Source organism: Atta cephalotes (genome assembly GCF_000143395.1).
Source record: "Atta cephalotes unplaced genomic scaffold scaffold00003, whole genome shotgun sequence".
NCBI lineage: Eukaryota > Metazoa > Arthropoda > Insecta > Hymenoptera > Formicidae > Atta > Atta cephalotes.
Window position 1 is genome coordinate 1,762,506 of NW_012130067.1, and position 21,381 is coordinate 1,783,886.

General features: G+C 33.9%; 2 protein-coding genes across 2 annotated transcripts in view; one reads left to right on the top strand and one right to left on the bottom strand.

Moving 5' to 3' along the window:
* Positions 1–1,881: 1,881 nt before the first annotated feature.
* LOC105625087 (thyroid transcription factor 1-associated protein 26 homolog) lies at positions 1,882–2,538 on the bottom strand. The gene is made up of 3 exons (XM_012206432.1): positions 2,409–2,538; positions 2,206–2,338; positions 1,882–2,125 (listed from the first exon to the last, which is right to left on the bottom strand). Exons 1-3 carry the CDS (start codon positions 2,536–2,538, stop codon positions 1,882–1,884), a joined length of 507 nt encoding a protein of 168 aa, XP_012061822.1.
* A 6,109-nt stretch (positions 2,539–8,647) lies between these two features.
* LOC105625098 (alpha-crystallin B chain) overlaps positions 8,648–21,381 on the top strand; it is a 22,469-nt gene continuing 9,735 nt past the window's right edge. Inside the window, exons 1-3 of the mRNA XM_012206443.1 lie at positions 8,648–8,835; positions 19,334–19,450; positions 20,679–20,868. Coding sequence (XP_012061833.1) covers positions 8,648–8,835; positions 19,334–19,450; positions 20,679–20,868 — 495 coding nt within the window. The remainder of the gene's footprint in view (positions 8,836–19,333; positions 19,451–20,678; positions 20,869–21,381) is intronic.

Below are 21,381 nucleotides of genomic sequence, written 5' to 3' on the forward strand. Positions count from 1 at the left end.
GTATCGTTAGTTACGTTACGTTACGTTACGTACGTACGTACGTACGACGACGACGACGACGACGACGACGACGACGTCGCGTCGTACTCTACTACTACTACTACTACTACTACTACTACTACTACTCTCTCTCTCTCTCTCTCTCTCTCTCTCTCTCTCTCTCTCTCTCTCTCTCTCTCTCTCTCTCTCTGAGCGTGCTAATCGGGGAAACGGAGTATCGTATGTGGCGTCGAGTGGAGCTCCGGAATATAAAGTTCAGCCGTCGAAGCCGCTCGGAAGAGACGCGATTAAAATCGTCGTATTCACGATTATTAAATTCGTCGAGTGATCAGAGCCGGCGACGCGGTTTTGCACCGCGAATTCTGACGTGATTCTTGACAGCGATGCGGCACCCGGAGATCCGTCCCGGCTAACGAGGGGAAGAGATGAGGAGCGGGGAGGGGGAGACACGTACGCGACCGTCGGAATCGACGGGGGACGGATCCGGGAAGGCAGACGATCGCGCGACGACATATCGATCGAGGAAAGGAAGAACCATCTCGGAGGAAGAAGAAACGATATGAATACCTTCCTCGAGTCGTGCGCGCGGAGGATCCGCCGGGATTCCAAGGGCGCCGCGAGTTGCCGCGAGTCCTCTCGCCGCGGCCGGGAGGGGAGTCGCGACCCGCGACGTCGCCGGGTTCACTTAGACTACGTACCGATCTCTGGGCGCTGGGGCTACGTTCGGCGCACAGCTCGCTCGCGGGGCGCACGGTAGGCGTGGAACTAGTCGCGAGCCCGTGCCAAAGACTTCGTGGCTGTCGCCATTTGCAACCGTCGACTAGCCTGTGTCGTCCGACGAGCGACGGCCGCCCGTCAAAATGCCAGCGCGCACGCGCGATCCATGCTGGCGCGTGGAATTTCGTATTTCGAACCGCCAAGGCGGTCACCCGCGATTGATCGCCGCGAAAGGGCACGCTGGTTCAAGCCCACGGTTTCTTCTAGTTTCTTCGCTTCGTCCGTAGCCTCGGGTGATTGAATGCGAAAGGTTACCGCGATCGAACGCGGAGGATTGCCGCATTGATAGGAATAATCGATTGATTTGGCCAAATATCATAGATATTCATTGATTCTTATTTTAAGTCCATCTTAAACGATGTCTAAGATGCTGTTATTATGATATTTTTTAAGACAGTTTCATGAGCTTTCTACGATGAGCCATTACATAATCTTTAAATTTTTAATGACAAGAAATTGATCAATTATATTTTCTCACATTTGACTGATCAATTTCTTATGACTTAAGACTTAAAGCTTAGATAATATCTTATTGTAAGAATAAAGATATATATATAAGAATCAATTATGAATTAAATGAATACTTTTTCACTTTAGATATATTCAATTCGGAATTGCAACTTATTTTGTAAAAGTATTATGATCAGTAAATGATGTTATCATTTTGAGAATTAAATAAGACAAGGAATTAAATAATTTTTTAATAATTCTATTTATTTTACTTCATTTCTATTTACTTCGTTATAATTTAATGAGTAATTGCACACGAAATTGTCATTCTATTTTATAAATGATACAGTTATATAAAAGATAAAGTACAAATATATAGAAGCAATCTCGTATGACAAAAATTTAATGAAATTTGAAGAACATGTGTTACTGTTGGAACATCCAATACATTGTGTAACATACAATATATAAATTGAAAACATTTTACTATTTCTCTAATGCTCCATTGTGCAATGGTATGATTAAGAGTATAGTCAACAAATGCTGTTTCGAAATACTCTTTATAATTGGTCAAAAGCTCTTCAAAGAATTTGTAGTAAAACTTTGACCAAATCCTGAATCAGTCTAAAGCGAAGATAAAGAGACGATTGTACATTACGTTATTTGCTGTATTTTTTCCAGCAACATTTCTATCCTGCCCTTCATGACAGGCTGCCCCTTCTTCGTCTTCTTTGATAACACCTTGTAATTCTGCAATTTCTTCTCCCTATACTTCTTCAGGGCTTCCTCTCGTTCTGTTTTTACACGAATGGCATTCTCTAGCCTGTTCTTTTTTTCTTCCTGCTTTCGCCGATATTCCCGTTTAGCTTTGAAGAAAGCACTGTTCTTCTTCAATTTGCTGTTTACATACGTGAATAAATTGATCAATATTAGATTTCAAATTGTAGATTCTGAATAGGTTTCAAGTACTTTACATACCTAGTCTCATTCGTATTTTTGGATGTATTACTTAAATTTGACGACGTTCCCGCGGAATTCTGCTGATCTTTCTTAAGTTCTTTATAATATTCTCGTAACACAGCCTTCTTCCTCCTCTCTTCCCATTGATTAACTAATACAAGGAAGCAAATTTTAAATAAACAATAAACTTAACCTATTCGTGGCGTACATCGTACACATACTTTTATACTTGTTGCTATACTTCTGTAATCTGTACTTCTTTTTGTCGAATTTCTTCTCCCGATGCTTATCATCAATATCACCTTTATTAATTCGACCTTTATCTTTCACATTTCTCGCGTTGTTTCTCATGATCGATATTGGTTGACATAATACATGTAACGTAACGATGTAATCACGTGTTTCCCAATCTTTGGTGATCAGTTTCAGATTTCAGGTGAAAAATCAGCTGTACACTAATGCCTCTCGCGGCAAAATGTTGTAACTAGAATAAAAAGCAATCAAAACGGATGGTAAAAATGATTTGAAAAAAAAAGACAAAAATATAATCAGGTTTTATTTGAAACGTTTTGTTGTCAGTACGTGTTTAAAAATTTAGGATACGCATTTTAAACATGATTTAATACAACACATTATTATATACGCGAGCACGAAATAAACAAATTATATTATTACAAATAAAAAATATTTAGAAATACACATTATATCAAAATTATAAAATATATAAAAATATATATTATAAATGTACGTAAAATATAATACAGAGTATATGAATTATGTATTCTAATATATATGATGTATATTCGAAAGAATCGCGCAATTTTTATTAGATATTTTTTATTTATTAATACATATATATTTATCCAGCCATTACAAAAGAAAAAAAATGTTAAATTATATATTGCAAAAATGAATGACGACAGTAACTTCGTGGGAATTTGTGGGAATTACTTGCGAGAGAGCGCTACAATTCTTTATTCACGATTTCTGTCACATTACCTGTCACCGCGTTACGTATGAGTTTATTCATGACGGTGACATTGGATAATTGACCATGTTAATTTATAGACTTGATGACCGATCAGCGTTAGATCGGAAGCTGCAGAATGGCAACACGATCGCTATGCGCGTGTCGTCCAACAATTCGTTTCATTAACGATAAGATTGTCTTACACAATTTCGTGCTAATATATATTGCTAATACATATTGCATTCCTTGCAGAGGGATCTGCATTAAAAGGAATGGAATTCATACACGGAAAAAACGATTTTGTTGAAATATATCTAAATATTTAAATTAGATACTCTTTAAATTCTTTGGAGTGGAACTTCACTCTGAAGAGTGAAAATTCTTGAAAAAGAGTATCTCAGTTTTCAATCTTTAAGCGTGAAGTCCAGAGCGCAGATCTTTGCGTAATGTAGAATGCAAAAAAACGTAAAAAATCAACCAATCAGTCTTTTATTTTATGGAAAGGAAATTAATGAAGGACTTGGCTCATTTTCTTATTGGCTTTTTATCAATAAGCCATTATATAAGTTTATGTCTTTAAGCCATAAAAATTGATCAATCACAGCCGAATGTGAGAATAATCGACTATGATCAATCAATTTCTTATGGCTTAGGACATAAAGCTTAGGTAATAGCTTATTGTAGAAAATTCATTATGCATTTATGCCTTATGCGTTATGCAAGATATTGTGATCCTATCCTGAGATTTCACTCTAAACTCTTCGGAGTGAGAATCACTCTAAAAGTTTTAGTGAGTACAGATCTGAAAATAATTTTGTTGGACCATCAAAATAATTCTGTAGAAAATTCAAGCATGATGACTAACGTAAAAAGTTTTGACATTCTAATAACCAAGAATTGAGAGTCCTACGTAATTATTTTAATAGTTCAAAATTATATTTTCAAATATCTATATCTAAAAATTTAGCAAAATAGTACATCTTTAAATTTAGCAAAATATTATATATTTAGCTATAAATTTTTAAATTCAATTTCAGCAAAATCGTACTTTTCATGTACATACTCTTGAATGCCTAATGTTTTAACAAAAATTCTCAATAATTCGCGACATCCGCGTCGTTTCTTCATTATGTATCTCATGTTTCCCGACGTCAGCTTGCGTTTGCAAGAGATTGGACAATTATTCATAGCTCGGTACGTAGACGAGGAAAACAAGCAAACTGACGTCGCCGAAAAGATAGTAGCTCAACGGTATGCGCTCTACCGGGCTATTATTAGCTGACAAAATTCGAGACGAGCATAGAATCTGAAGCCAGATTCGTTCGAAGGCATTCGTCGTTCGATTCCTTCGACCGTCGATCACCCTTTCGTGATTCAATGTCGAGGATAACGAATTGATCGATCACTCGTAACATCTTCATCCTATAATAATAAATATATGAATTAAAATAGGATGCATACATTGCGAGTGCACTCCGTTTCACGCATGATAATGTACCAATGTTTTTTTCCTTGTCGTTTATCGAATATCGAAGTAGAATAAAACGATACATCATTACTTATCATTATTCATACTCTTAAAACAAAAATTAAATCAGTGTACGACTTTAATATGCATTATTGTGCATTTTTACACTGAAAGAAAAAATTAGTTGCTGCAGCAAATTAGGTGGCAAATATGGCATAGCAATTTTAATTGGCTGCAACAGCCAATTTTTGGTTGTTGTTAGCTTATCCGCAATGTCAGTATAGAATTTCGATAGGCTAACGCAACCAAAAATTGGCTGCTACAATCAATTAAAAATGTTATGTCATATTCAATCTTTTCTTTCGTTCAACTGAATTCGTTATTAATTAAAACAATGACGTCATTAACATTAAGACATCTTAAAGACGTATCATGACATTCTTCGTAGCGAAATCTTGCGCAATTATGGGAAAGATCGATCAAGAAGGTTATTATGCACGACAATCTTATTTTCGATCCATATTAGGAACCTGTGACGCCTTTTATCGATCGACGTAAGTCTCATGGAGGTGACGTCACACCAGTCAAGTTTCCTTTCCTCTCACATCGATGGCAACTGTCTGCTTTCGTCGACGTTTTAAAAATAAGAGAGGAAGTCCGTCGCCTCGTAAAGAATCTCACCTGGAGATATAAGAGCGACGACATTGACACACTTTAGCATCAACCTCGATGATCTCGTTAGTCGAGATCAGCATTTTTTATTTCTCTCTTTTATTACTAGATACGTGAGATAGATCAAAGAAACCTTTATTAAATCCTTGTGTAGAGTTGTCACGAAAATCATCTTCTCAAGAGAAACGTGTATAAAAGGGTAGATGAAGAAATTCAGTCTAAAAATTTCGTCGTAAGCTACATTACTTCGAAGAACGTCATTGGCCGCTTTGTAATATTTTGTATACATTTATTGATATATTTTACTCTCATTGTACAATCCTAAGTTTCCTTCAGTTCACCAAAAATCAGTATCTGTGATTGTCTTCCGTTCCTTCCTTTGATTTATTTACTTAGTTCGACGTGAAAAGACTTTTTGGCGAGGTTAATTCACATAAGCGTATATGTATTTTGCCGGAGACCGGCAAAGAACTGTATATGTCGAATGTGTTGTGTATAGACGAATACGGGGGTGTATAGTGACGTTACTGTTCCATTCAGACCCGAGAACGCAGTTCGTGACGATACGAGGCGCCGAAATAGCGTCGGCGTCACTCATCGCGAAACTCGGTTTCAATACCGTAAAAGAATTCTTTCGTGACGACGCATATAGTCTTTTTTAATATTCCCGGCTCGATGACGCGCCTCGGAGTGATTGCCAATTTTCGATAGACGCAATGCAGGAAGAATTTCCAATCGACCATTGTTGATGTTAAGAATCCATATTTTCTATATACTGATCGCAGTTTCATCAATTTGATTCACGATTTTTGAAGTTGTTGTTCAGATATCTATGCCTATATTACACGTGGCAATACTAACAATCAATATCTTCAATTTATAAACTGACATATAATTTTACTTAAAAATTTTAACACTCTCGGGAAAGTTTTAATGTTAAAGATGTAAAATTATTTTAATCTTTACAGGAAAGAACAATTTTATTGAAATATCTAAAATTGGCTATATATAGATATAGATTTGAAAATAATTTTGTTAGACTATCAAAATAATTATGTAAAAAGTTCAAACATGATGAGTAATACTGCAACAAGTTTTGACATTCCAACATGTAATAGCTTTGAGCGTTTCACGTAGTTATTTTAATAGCCCAACAAAGTTTATTTTCAGATCTGTGTCTAGCTAAATTTTTAAATATTTTAACAAAATCATTCTTTCTATGATCTACAGAATAGGAAAGCCATTATAATGGCGCTGAAACAGTGTTATATTTTGAAGAAAAAAATACAATGAAATATAAATTATAAATTTTATTTTACTTAAAGAAAAGTTGTAAAATTAAAAAATAGATCTCTGTCTTCTAAATTAGGTTAATGTCTTTCAATTAAAATCTTCATTGATGACGATTGCAATCTTCATGGATGGATCACCGCAATTAAACGATGTCTTATCGACCTTTTAATTCAGTCTAATGAAACGATCAGCACCGTAAAAATTTTATTCGCCATTGCATCTAATCGTTAAAAGCTCTTACATCATCTCGATCCCTTTTGTTTTCAGTTTATGTTTACTGACATGAACGTTCATTTTTGTTTATGAAAGTGTTTTAAAACGAAATATTTAAAAGTAAGTCTTAAATATTAAAATTTTGTCGGAAGAATTGTAGGAACTAGGAATCACTGCATAAAATAAAAATTTATTTTTACATATATTGTGATCACTTTATTTTCATCCTTCTTATATCAGCCATAAATAGATACGAATAATTCTATCGAGACTCGTGGAATTTACGAGATTGTTCTTTCGCGGGGGTCATTTATAAGGAAACGATTGCGCGAGTTTATTAGTCACGCTGTGTTGCGCGGGAAATGATGATTCGTTTTGTGTCGTTTTCGCCTACGCGCGGTCTTTATATGAACAAATTCTAAGAGCGAGACCACATTTTTGCGTGACGTATTATTTGTTTTAATACGAAAATAAGTCCACCCTCAGGGTATCAGAAAATCAACACACACTAGTTTCAATGAGGATTTTCTCGACGGGAAGGAAGTCAATTCTCTTAAATTTGTCAGTCGTCAGATCTAGTTTACTCAAAGTATCAATATTTAGAACGTTTTTCGCCGTTTTTTCTCTTTTTAAAAAAAATATCAGAGTGGATTTACAATTAATATATCATTGATATACTCACATAAACGATCATGAATATGTCAACTAAATATCTCAAAATTACTTTTTGAAGTAGTAATATCTAAGAAACGGAGCAATCTTCTGTATAGAAAATTATGCTGAATTTAATTTGTCAATTGTTAATTTATTATACTTGTTTAGTTTATTCAAAGTAACAATATCTAATACATTTTTTCATCTTTCTATTCTTAAAAATATCAGCGTATCTATCATTATTATATTCACATAAACAACTATGAATACATGAAATATCTCAAACTTATTTTAAACAATAATATCTAAAAAAATGAAGCAATTTTCTATCAAGAAAAATTACGTTTAATACTCTTAAATTTGTTAGCCGTCAAGTCCTATTTAATCAATATTTAGCATGTTTTTTCATCTTTCTCTTCCCTCCTTAAAAATATCAGAGAGTACATAATTAATATACGTATAATATACTCACATAAACGATCATTAACTAAATGTTTGAAAATTTTAAACAATGACATCTAAAATCGGAGCAATCTTCCTTTAATAGCACAGATCTTCAAGAGACATTCTAAAGAATATTCAGAGATTATCCACATGTCCTAAGAACATTCGCCAGAACGTCCTTCGAATAAAGTATGCTATTAAGATTCTATCGTGAAAAATTACGTAAAATTTTTATAAAAAGTAGCGGCGTCCGTAAACAGTAAATAGATCGCGCTTTTCCATCGATCCGCGCAGGAAGTAGGCGGTGACGGACGCTTCGCCATTTCATGTCCGTCAACTTTTAACTAACGACGCTCCTGCCATTTAGCGATTAATGTCTAATTAAATTTAGGGCCGTGATCGGTGCATGTCAAATTTCGCGAGCGTTCGCCCGCGGCGGTTTCACAACCGACCGAGCGGCGAACGGCCGCGTGCGCGTGGTGACGAAGTGAGCCGAGCGCAGCCGAACAAAACCGAACACCCACAAGCGGCCTCGCCGGCGTCGCCGGGTATTTAAACGGCCGCCGGCGAGCCGCGCTCATTCCTCAGACAGGAACGAGACACGGGACGTGACACGTGCCGAGTTACAGAGTATTCAAGTACCGGTTACCCATATTCGCGATCGAATCGTATCTGACGCAGCGCGAGTCTTCGTCAAGTGATTACAGTGACAAGAGACACGAAAGTGCTTCCTGGGGAAAAAAAACATGGCCGACAGTGGTATCAAGCGCAACATTCCCATCAAACTCGGTGACTTCAGCGTGATCGACACCGAGTTCTCCAACATACGCGAGCGCTTCGACGCCGAGATGAGGAAGATGGAGGACGAGATGTCGCGGTTCCGCAGCGAGCTGATGAATCGTGAGAGCAACAACTTCTTCAAGAGCACTACCAGGTATGTCAAGTGACTACTCCGTATTACTATTCTCTCTCTCTCTCTCTCTCTCTCTCTCTCTCTCTCTCTCTCTCTCTCCCTCTCTCGCGAGATGCTTAACCTTTCAGGACGCACCGATTATGTTCTCCCTCTCGCGCGTCTCTCTGCGCATAAATTCGTGTATACGCGCCTTTCTCACTACATTCCATAAAACGCACAGGAAAATATATATTGTACCCGAGTAACAATTACTTATTTCAAAAGTTCATATATTCCAATAATGTTCATATTTATCATAAGTTCATCACACATTTATTCTTCAAAATATATTTTGAAATATATTTTGTTGTTGCTTATTAAAGTTTTTTCAATCAATTTTGTAATATTTTTTTAAAAGAAAATAAATTCTTGTTTTGAATATACATAATAATGAATTTTTCTAATATTTGTAATAAGTACATTTTAAGATTATTTATTATGAAGAAAATATTCTTTGGTGAAGATGATTTGAAAAGAAAAAAAATTAATGGAGTAATTATTTTTTTAGTAATAAAAAGAGAGAAAAATGTCAAAGTATTGCGAAGCAAATGTTATTTACGATGTTTTCTTAGATATTTATTATCCTAACATAGACCTCCAAAGGACATCCTGAGGACATTCAAAGGATGTCCGTACGTCCTTTGCACCTCCTAAGGACATCTTCAGGATATTCCGAATAAAGTGTGTTATTAGGATAGTTATGAACAAATTTGATTGTAATAACGAAATATATATTTATTTCTATGAAATATCTCATTTCTGTAAAATATATTTCATTAATTATTAAAAAAAATGAAATAAATGGTTTATTTACTAAGAATAAAATTTTATTTCGCCGTATTTAAATAAATATTTATTTCTGTGAAATAAAGTTTTCCAAATGAATTTTTAAGTATTTTTTCCTCAATGTAGAATATGATATTTTCCTATGTATATAATGCGCATGATGTATTAATTTTATCTTTGGCCTGTTTTTTTTTAGCTAAATTTCTAGCACAGTTCATCTTTTCTCTTTCTCTTTCCACGTTTAGACAGAAAAAGAGAAAAAATGAACTGCGCACAAAACATATACACAAACAACAAACACAAACCCACACAAATAAGAAATTTAGCTAAAAAACTTCATTTAACATGCAGTGAACAACATATAAAATGACTGCATTCAACAGAAAAAGCAGCTTTGTAACTGCTATATAAGATTCTTTAATAACTGGTTTATACATTTAAATTTTATTCAGTACGGAATTAAAGACATTAATCTTACTGATGAAAAATATTATACAATTAACGCCGTTTCTAATGTCATGTTTCTAATGTCCATTAAACTCTTATTTTTCAAAAATAAAATGAAATTCATTAATCTAGGAAACATTTTTGTTATATCTTTTTGATGTTTAGATTATCTCATTTACTTATTTTTAATCAAAATTAATAGAAATCACTTTTTTCTCCACACTTGCATTAGAAAAAAAAAGAAAAAATATTGCAGAAGTTCAGCTAAAAGAACAGTCTTAATGATACATCATGCGCTTTATGGAACGCAGCTTTAAGCCTGCAATACACAAGACTTGTTTTCCTGCTGGATAGCTTTTGGTAAATTGCTAGAAATTCTACGTTTCGTGTGGTGTAATTCCAGTAATTTACTAAAACGCAAACGATCTCCAGTAGGAAAACAAGCACCGTACGTTATGCAGACCTTATATATATCGATTTCGAAAAGCTTTCCTTTCCAATGTGAACGATAATTCGAACGCTTGCTTACATCAGTAACGATACGAACAGTATGTTTACGAACCGGCATCTGCGTATTGTGTTAACGTCTCGAGGTCGTCTCTCGAGGGAATTACACATTAACGGAATTACTGTGCACGCTGTACATCGGCGAGAAAGATCGATAGAAATAAACGTAGGTCGCGAATAATGTGGTTGACATTGAAGATATCGATCCTTTTGTACGGACAAATGAATCTAATTTGTCTGATTTGTCGTAGTTGCGACGCGCGAGAGAATGGTAGAGAGAACTTGCGAGAGTGGCCTTCGTATCCTCACGTTAAAGTTTTTCTTTTATTTTCGCTCAATCGTATCAATATGCGATAGGTTTTATTTCTGATACCTACATCTCTCTTTTAAGAGAGATTTTATTTCGTTTAAAAGAGGAATTCTGTTTCATTTGATACGGCACGTCCGGCATTGAAATTACTCGCGATCAAAGTCAATTATTAACAGTCGTTGGAAATCCACGTATCAATTTGCGATATGTCAGAGAAAAAAATGCATTTTCTTTTTGCGTGATAACGATTCACCGATCGTTAGTATTTTACACTACGAGTTCCGTCTCGCGGGTCGATAATCGAGCGATTAGAGAGATTAGCAATCTATAGATCGATCGTATACGTTATCATGCAGATGCAATTTAATATTTTAAGACGGTGATTCAAGATTGATTTCTGAATAAGAAGCGTCGTTATAACGTATAAATACAATAAAATCGATCACGAAAGATTGTAAAAAAGAAATTAATCAACCAAAAAAAAAATTAATAAAAGGATAAAAATCTGACATAGAAAAATAGATAACATATTACTTACAGCTCGTCGCGTTTTAAGAGACTCGACATAAAATCGCTCATTTGTGTGATTAATTTATGTCGTCGCATCGTTGTCTTGCCAAAATCATTTAATGTTGTATCAATTTAGAATCTAATGTTAATTAATGTTAATCAATTTAGAATCATTCATTTGCGTGATTAATTTACGTTGTTGTTATTTTGCCGAAACTTAGAATCGATTTTATATCAATTTAAAATTTTAAATGCGCCAATCTTATATCCATTTAAAATCGTTCATTTATGTATGTGATTTTAATTTACGTCGTTGCTGCCTTGCTGACACTCGGAGTGTACCGTTTCGATCTTACGGTAATTTCAGTAACCTTAACACACATTCTATAATAAGCCATTAGTAATAAATCAGAAGTCAGAAGCTAGAAATTGATCAATTACAATCGAATGTGAGAAGAATAATTGACTATCAATTAGTTAATTTCTCTCTGGTTTCTGATTTCTGATTTATTACTAATGGCTTATTGTAGAATGTGTTAATGTCGTCATATGTCATGTTAAATAAAAAATTTGCAGAACATAAGCTTTCGTAAAAATATATAGCTTTTCTTTATTGAAACGTCATCTCAGCGCCGTCGCAAAAAAAATCGCAAAGATGAGGCTTATTGGGGAGTGTGACTCGGTCGTCACAACGATTCGCAGATTGCATTTTTGCATCGACACAGTCGTTTCGTGCATTTTAGTTTCTATTTATAGAGATTCCGTCACTGCACTCGCGGACCAAGAGCCTCCTTTGGCGACTCGACCGCCCGAACGTGAAGCGTGATTCGGGGAATGTGTGTGTTGGAAATTTGCGTACATTCGTAGTCATGTGAAACTTTGTCATAGAAATCATTCAATTACCATAACAACAATGTTCGATGCTTAATTAAATAAGCATCATTTACACTGAGAGAAAAATGTACTGAATTTTAACAAATACTTGTTTGAATAATGCTTGTTTCATCACAGCGGAAACATTCACGTAAAGCTCGGAATATTTTAAATGTGGGAAAACTGTATATACGTGTCGCTCGCGGAATTACAAACGATGTCTATTACGCAATTACATGACATGCGTCTCGTTGAACGCACAACGAAACACGTTCACTGCATTTTTGACGGCATGGGCACACCGATGCACGCACACGGTCGCGTCTTCTGAATTGCAGCATTGTCGTCATTCGAAACTAGTTGAAAGAAGCGAGATGGGAACACGGAAAAAGAACGAACAATGTTAAATTCCGGGATTTTGTCCGATTAAAATAAACCCAGTCATCGTACTCGTGCCTGTTTGCTATCTGGAAATAGTGATTTTATTGAAATATCTACAATTTAATCTAGATACACAGATTTATAAATAATTTTATTGGACCATCTTATTGGATCCAACAGGTTCTAAAATGTCAAAACTCTTTGCATTATCAATATTATCATTATACTTGAGCAAATAATTATTTTGATAATTCAATGATTATTTTCAGATTTGTATCTATACTAGAAAAACAGAAAGTCTGCAGATTGCATTAATTCTAATTGAAATTCTAATTGAAAAGGAACGAATCACGAAAAAATGATTTTGTTGAACCACAAATTTAGCTAGATATATATCTGAAAAGAATTTTATTAGATGGGATGCTCAAATTGATTGCTAGAAAACTTTTTGCATCATTATCGTTATGCTTGAACCTCCTACGTAATTATTTTGATTCAACATAATTATTTTCAGATCCAGCTAAATTTTTAATTACTTCAGTAAAACCGTTTTTTCTATGCAAAATTTTCCGGTTGAACCTATTATAATTCTAGTTGAGATAAAACCAGAATTCTAATTGATCCGATTTCAACTAGACAATTTTTTTTCCCAGTTTAACTAAATTTTTAGATATTCCAGCAAAAAAAAACATTCTTTCCACGTAGACAAATATTAAAAAAAATGTATTTATTGAAATTACATTGTAGTGAACGAGCTGTTTATGCATAATGCAACGGCCGCGTCGCGAGCGTGCTGCATTGAATTAACGTTGTTTTCTTACATAGACTTACTCGAAATAAACTTGACACTTCATATAAATATATATTTTTGCGGTATACCACGTTATTACAATGTCAATGCAACCTTGACATTGTATCGCGATGTACCATCGCGAATGGTCCCCACTGGAATCAAGCACTAAATCGTGGCGCAGGAAAGGTGAGGAGCTTGCAGGGATCCTAGACGAGTGAATTTACGCAGTAATTTTTACGACATCGTCGAGGCAACCGCATCGTCACAGTCTACGTTGTAGAGCGAAGCGTGCTTGGTTGGTATCGACTCGCTCACCACCGGTCAAGGATTCATGATGATCCCGAACGAGGATTTTTATCCACCCGCGCATAAAACGGTCATCAAGCTTCGGTATGTTGTTCAGCGCGAATTCTCAAAGTCCGAACGTATTCGTCATCAGTTTATTTAGATCGGTTAATTATTCGGGCGAGTTACTCATGCAAAAGATCATTTTGCTACGCAATTAATTAAACTCTTTTTATATACTATTTTTTCGATCCAATTAGAGATGTGTTTATTTTTAATCATTTCAAAACAGTTTTTTTTTAATTCGACGATTTTACTAAATAACAATGCATGTATTAAAACTTTGTTTTTGTATAATAAATTTCAAAACAGTCACACAGAACCTGACATTACAGCCTTTATCTTACATCAAATGTAGATTTTTGTTTGCTATTTTTTTCACTTCTATATATATAATACATTTTTTTATCTTGTTGGATGATTTTTTTATCTTGTTGCATCTTTTTCAATATCGGAAGGAAAATATCTGCACTGTTAGAAATGTAACCACGAACTTCTTTTACATGTAAATGAAGCTCGTGGTTATGAATGAAATTAAAAGTAATGAATGATTTAACTGAAAATTACAGTAATTACTTAAATGTAATTACTTAAATGTAATGAACGTGTACATTAAATTTATGAAAAATATATTAAATTTAATGAAATTTAAGAACATTTCTAAGAGTGTGGCTGTCAGATGTAAAGGATTAGATAATCGAGATCTGCTATGCGAGATTTACACTTTGAATGCCCTATACTTAATAAAATTTTTATCTTTTCTCAACAATAACAATAGATACAGAAAAAATTTTTCGAATTCTATTAAATGAGTATAACGCGATCTTAAAACATCGAAAGTTGCAAGTATGATGGAAATGAGTATCGCACATTAAATTCCTAAAATCTTGATTAAAATATTTTATTCATTAAAAATTATTAACATAATTTTAGAGAGATATTCGTTACTATATATAGTAGTTACTATATATAGTACGCCCATCCTGAACCGGTTAATTATATTTAATTCGTCGATTTATGTACAGCCATTCATTTCGATCAACATTCCTTTTCGTAATATGACTTAAGAATTTCTTATATAAATCATAACCAGATCCATTTTGAGAAACATGCCGTGTCTCGTCATTGACATAAAAAAATTGGCATAAAAGAATCTGCCTGAAGCGTTTATAAATATCTATGCGTCGCGGTAAGCAGGTGCTCGGTGTCGATCATGCATACTCGATGGATCATTCGTGGGAGGTGAATATGGTCCATTACAAAGTTCGAATAATCACGTGTTTCTGACGTAATTCTTATGTTCAGGGACGGTTACCGCAAATAGGCAAGCGCGTATAGCACATCACGTTGAGTGGCGTCTTTGACGCGGACATGTTATTAACGTATAGACTGTAGCTCATCTGTAACAGATAGACAGCAAGATATACAAATGTTATCGACTCTTCAGGCATCTATTTGGATTCTAACTTTTTATTCTTGATTACTATTTGAATTGGATTTCGTTAATAATCGTATACTTTGGAGCTAAATATTACATTTAGAACAAAATTATTTTATAATTGTACATCGCAGTAATCTTTTGTTATTAAATAATGAAAATTATTAAATAAACTAAAATATCTGATTTTACATCGAGTCTATAAATGCAAGCAAATTTATCGAGTTATCTTCCAACATACACAAATTTCTTATTTTATAGTAGGAAATTGGCAATACGTTTATATTTCTTGACAGAAGATCAATAATTGTACCACGTGCAATATTTTGCTTCTTTAGAACGAACACAAGATTTTATGGATTTGAAAAATTTTATGGATTCGATATCGTGCAGCAGATAGCTTTGAATAAACGATTCATCAAGATTCGAGCAGCAACAGGAAATTATAGAGGCAGGATAATAGCTCACTAATTGACTTTGGTAAACTATGCTAAACTTCATGCTTGAACTTTTGCTGATAACTGGTGTATACTTGCTGATACTGTCGGCTAGACATCGCGATCGAAGATTCGAGCAACGCAACATGATGCGTGCGAGCTAAAAGGAGATTCACTTTCCGCTTACTCTCACACATTTTCTCACACACGCGCTCTTTTGTTTCATCGTACTACCATGGTCTTTCCGTTATACAATGTGCCGGCGATGTGTAACTGACTGTGAATTAAGCGATTCATTGACTTCCAGCCGACCATTGGCATCGCGTAAATGGCTAAATATGATTCTGTCGAAACGTGCTTGTCGTACCGATTATCTTATTCGATAGAATTAGTTAACTAGATATGACTTGCGATGACGATAATAAACTCTTTGTCATTCAACGAACAAATCATTAGAAATTAAATTTTTCGAAGACATTTATTATTTTGCACAATATTCATCTTTTTACATTTTTTATAATAAAAACAATATCAAAATTATATGTCAGTATTTTAGTTAAACTTGTTCTATTAATTGTTATAAGACAAAAATTTTTATTCTGTTTTATCACGTCAAATAAAAACGAAGAAAACATGATTTTCATTTATAATTTCTGTAATTAAATTTAATATCTTGATATGAAATTGTGCTATGTATTAATACAAGATTTCGAGACTGATACAAGTCACACCAATCATTTTCAACGATTTCAAGTAGTAAGCATAGATTAGATAAACACTGTTGATTTATTCTTGCGTCATATAGTAAATTTTCACTACCCCTTCATGTTTACTTTTATTATAATTTTTTAATGAAACTTTTTTCTTTCAATAAAATACCTCATTAAACACTCGTATATAGAAATCTAATGATACCATTGAAATCACATCTTATTTCTTGAATTATAATTTTGTTGAATTATAATTTTGTTATCAATTAAAGTATGTAAGACATGTATTCATGCAATGTGATAAAGATATATTCATATAGTGTGAAATGCATGCAAAATAACGTAATGGATTAAAATTAGAATTTACTATTTCGTGATTCGCGTTTCGCTTGGCCTTTTCACTCTGACGAGTCAGGTTTTGTAAGAGCTCGCGCACTATGGTCGACCTCTCTCGATTTCATGAGACGAGATCCGACCTTTCTCTTGTCTGGCATAATTGTTCTCTACCGTGTTTCTTTCCTATTCTTTCCCACGCAGCTTTCCTACGGCTTTACTTGAACCCTTTCGCACTTCCCGTTGGCGAACGTCTCGTGGTATTTAAATGTTACAAGCTTAGATTCAATCAGAATTTCATGGTAATGTATATCTCGGTTCTTTATAAAAGATTATTATATAAATCGTATGATGCATTTGTATTCTCAATAATAGATTTGTCGAAAAATCACGACAGTTGATAGGAATTTATTGACAGCCATCTCTTTGTTCAATATCTATACGCACGAAGGAAATAAAACGCGGAAAATAATCGTTATTATTGTCAAACACGTTATATCGCGTGACGGGATATAGTGACATTTCGTTCTTGGAATCATTTTACTTTGTCAAACAATTTATTCGACCATCACAAAACTTTATAAATGTCAGACACGATCTCACTTCTTCCGAACATTAATTTTCATCGAAGAGATTCATGCATTTTATCTTTTATAAAATCTGATTTTTGCTTCTAAAATGGCAAGATAATTCATTAGAAAAATCTAGACTTGTAAAACTTTATAAAATTCACAACAATAACAGAGAAATTTTTCAAAAGATATTCAGAAGATATTTACAAAAGTTTTGTTCAAATTTTGCTAATTTTCCCAAAATCATCTGTGTATAACAAGTCATCTTTTTAAATTTGTATAAATAATTACAAAAGAATAATCTATGACTATCTATTTACGATAATATAACTTATAAATATAACTTATAAATTTATGGTGCAGACATTTTAATATCTATTTTCAAAACTTGTGTAAATTTCGAGAAGCGATAAATGAGGCTGGAAAATAGCGTGTAGTAGAATTAGTTAAATCAAAGTTAATTTTGCGAGGAAGAACTTAAGGTAACACGAATAAACGTGACTCGAGAAATCACGATTACCCTCGCTGCAAGTATGGCTGCGACGACGTAATCGTGTACTATTTATAGTATCCTACGTGGTAGTAGGTCGACGACCTCTCCGAAGACAAGGCAAGACACTTCCGGTTATCGTGATATTTAGTTCGATGGTATTTCACGCGAAGTTAGAAGCAGAGTTAAGCTTGTTCTTCTGCATGTAAGTACGTTTACGATCGATCAGAGTCCTTTTGGGGAACCGTTAATAAATTTAACATCGATTATCAACGGTAATTAGCGTCGATCTCCGTGGTAAAAGATCACCGGGACAAAGGCAGATACCCGTTCGAGAAATTCGTTTTATCGCAAACAAAGTGTTTCTTTTCTTTTAAAAAAATAAATTTAGAATCAATAAGATTTATCACGTATACGTATTGTATTTGCCGAGTGCGCTTATTAATTTTTTAAGTTGTACGAATAATTTGTATATAGCCTTTTTACGATTAATTTGCTGCGTGTTTGACGTGTGTCGATTGTCTTACTGCTTTTTGTCCTTTTTTTAAAGCGATTTGGCAGCATATTTTAGATTTATAATAGGCATTAGTTGTATAGTCTCTAGTACACACACGCGATGAGATTTTTATTCAGTCAAAATTTGACGCTAAGTTCTATGGTTTGTTTTCATTTATTTTTATTTTTCTACGAAGTTTCATGAATATGAAAGTATAAGACTTGTAAGCCTACTTTTTTGCAATTCATTAAGGAGTCATATTTTGTGTAATATTTTTAATTAGCAAAAATAAGATAGCAAAAGAGAAAAGCAAAAAAGAGAAAAATAAAGGAAATAATAAATTTTAAAAATATCAGAATTTCAATTAAATCTTGCTGGGAATGTCATTCGCTCATTGTTTCTTGGCAAACTTATTGCTCTTAATATCACAAACATACTTGATCAATCTATTAATATAACGTATGATTTTATATATAATTCGTCGTATTTCTTTGCCAAATATTAACAATCGAAAATTCGGGGTATCGGCACATTGTAATTCCAACGAGAATGGTTTTCATCAATGGCGAGTAAACTTTGAACAGTTATACGTCAGTTGAACAATTGTTATTACGACATTAAAAATAGGCATAGTCATGAATTTATATGATCAAAGTTTTAATAGATTCCCAAATAGATTCGATTATTTATTCACCGTAAAAAAACTGATGTTTATTGATGAAGATAACAAAGATAGCAAAGCAAGAGTGATTTGTCGTTAGTGAAATCAGGAAGCTCGGAAGAAATCTTAGACGATCTGACGAATAACTGTTAATCGCTGGTGAAACCCAATCTAAGGAAACTGCAGGACAGATATTAATCGAGCTGTACCGCCAAGAAAGAACAGAGAAAGACACGAAGACAAGTAATTGCGTGAGTTAACATTAAATTCAGTCGACTCCATAATCATCAGAGTTAAACCGTATATAATAATAACAATACCTCTTCCTGCGCTCGACTACTGTCTCGCCTACCGAATGGCTCTCTGCATTGGCACGTGACTAACTATGAAGTCGACACCACACGAGCACCAGCGAGCACCGCACATCGACGACCTCGAAGACGGATGGTTGGGACAAGGTCGATCCTGCTGCTCCGTCGAAGCGATCCGCATTCGACAGTTTCAAAAGGTGACGCTCTATCGTAGAGAAAAGAAAAAAAAAAGAAAACGCACAGAGAAAACGAATCGATTGATGTAGGGACGATCTATGGGATCGGAAGATGTTACGCGTCACAAAGGCGCACATCCCCGATTAGATTTATAAAGTTTGCTGGAGGACCAAGTAGATCGACGCTTCGTTTTGAAAGAGTAGTTGTAAATTAGATCGCACACTTTACGTTACTTCCTAGCCGAAACATTTAGCTCGCACTTTTTTTCGTTTATTTTTGTCTGTAACTCTTTGTAGGATGAACTTGAAGAATAACATAGATTAATGATTTTACGCTTAAATAATATCGTTAAACAAGAAAGGAGTTTTCGGATTGTTACGTGATCTGATTATAGCAAAAAAAATTCCAAATTGATGATTTAATTGCATCGGTCATTTTCTTGAATGTTAATGAATCATTATTTTAATGAAATTTAAATTTATTATATCTATGTTAACATATATAAAATTTACATATATTAATATTATTTATGTTATAAATGTATTGGGAGATAATAACGAAACTTGAATCGTAAAACATTATTATTACAGCGCATTAGCGCAGCGTTACAATTTCTTTCTACAAAGAGTTAACGCAGTTGTAATCGCATCAAAGCGAGTGCAACGAACAAATAAATGTCTGCACGTTTTGTGACTACGTATACTCGGGATGATGATATCATTATCCTCTTGACACGATTCATACCTTATAGATTTTTAACCTTGTTTTCCTATTCTGCATAGATCATAGTGCTGCGTGCAAGAGTAACACCAGTTTATGCAATCAGTTAACGCTAGAAAGAGCAAAGCGTGCACATTAATTATCAATTAGCATTTTAAATAAATAACTTTCTTATTATACAAAATTATCAACAATCTTTTTTATCTATTTCTGTGCGTGATGATAATGAAAATAGTTATATAAAATATGCTAGTCTTTTTAACGTTAACTGATTTTAACACACACAATTTTATATGTCAGTCTCTGCGTGTATTTATTTGATTTGTCTGTGCATCGTCACACACCGTAAGTAAGGCTTCATACTATCGCACCAACTATAGTATAGTCAAACACAGGTTTTACGTTAACGGCTACAGATCCAACATCACTCATCACCGCATCATGTGTCCGATATCTCACTGCTCATTTAAACTTGACGTACAAGCAATGATCATCGATGATAATTGAGACTTTTGTTTTAAATTACAGCACCACCACGCAACAGTCCACTCAGAACAGCAGTTCTCTAAGTCCTCAGCACGATCATGCCTGGCTGGATGGACTCAATAGTCCTCTCATCCAAGACGAGGGTGACAATAAGATGCTGAAGCTGCGTTTCGATGTTTCACAATACACGCCCGAAGAAATTGTCGTCAAGACTGTGGACAACAAGCTATTAGTGAGTAAAACTATCACAGTTATTAAAGTTCAAATCTAGCCATGAAACTAAAAAAAACTTACAAACAAAGAGCCAATTGACATTTCTTTATCAAACGATAAGCTCGATTGGCTCTTTGTTTATATTGATTGTAATAGAAAAGGATTCAATGTTGAAAATATTTTATTCTAAATTTTTTTAATAATATTATTCTTGCGATATATATATATATATATTCATAGTCTGTTCTTATTTTTTAATAATTCTTAGAACTTTGAATTTCTTAGAATTTAAAATTAAATTACATTTGTAGAAATAGACATTAATGTCTTAAGATGATTAGTTTATCATCTTAAGAGATAAGAGACATCTTAAGAGACTGTATTTATATATGTATATATATATATATATATATATATATATATATATATATAATAATAATTAATTTAATTAATAAGTAACTAACGTACTATAGTAACGTACGTACTTAGTATTAGTAACTAGTACTATATATATAATTAATTATTACGTACG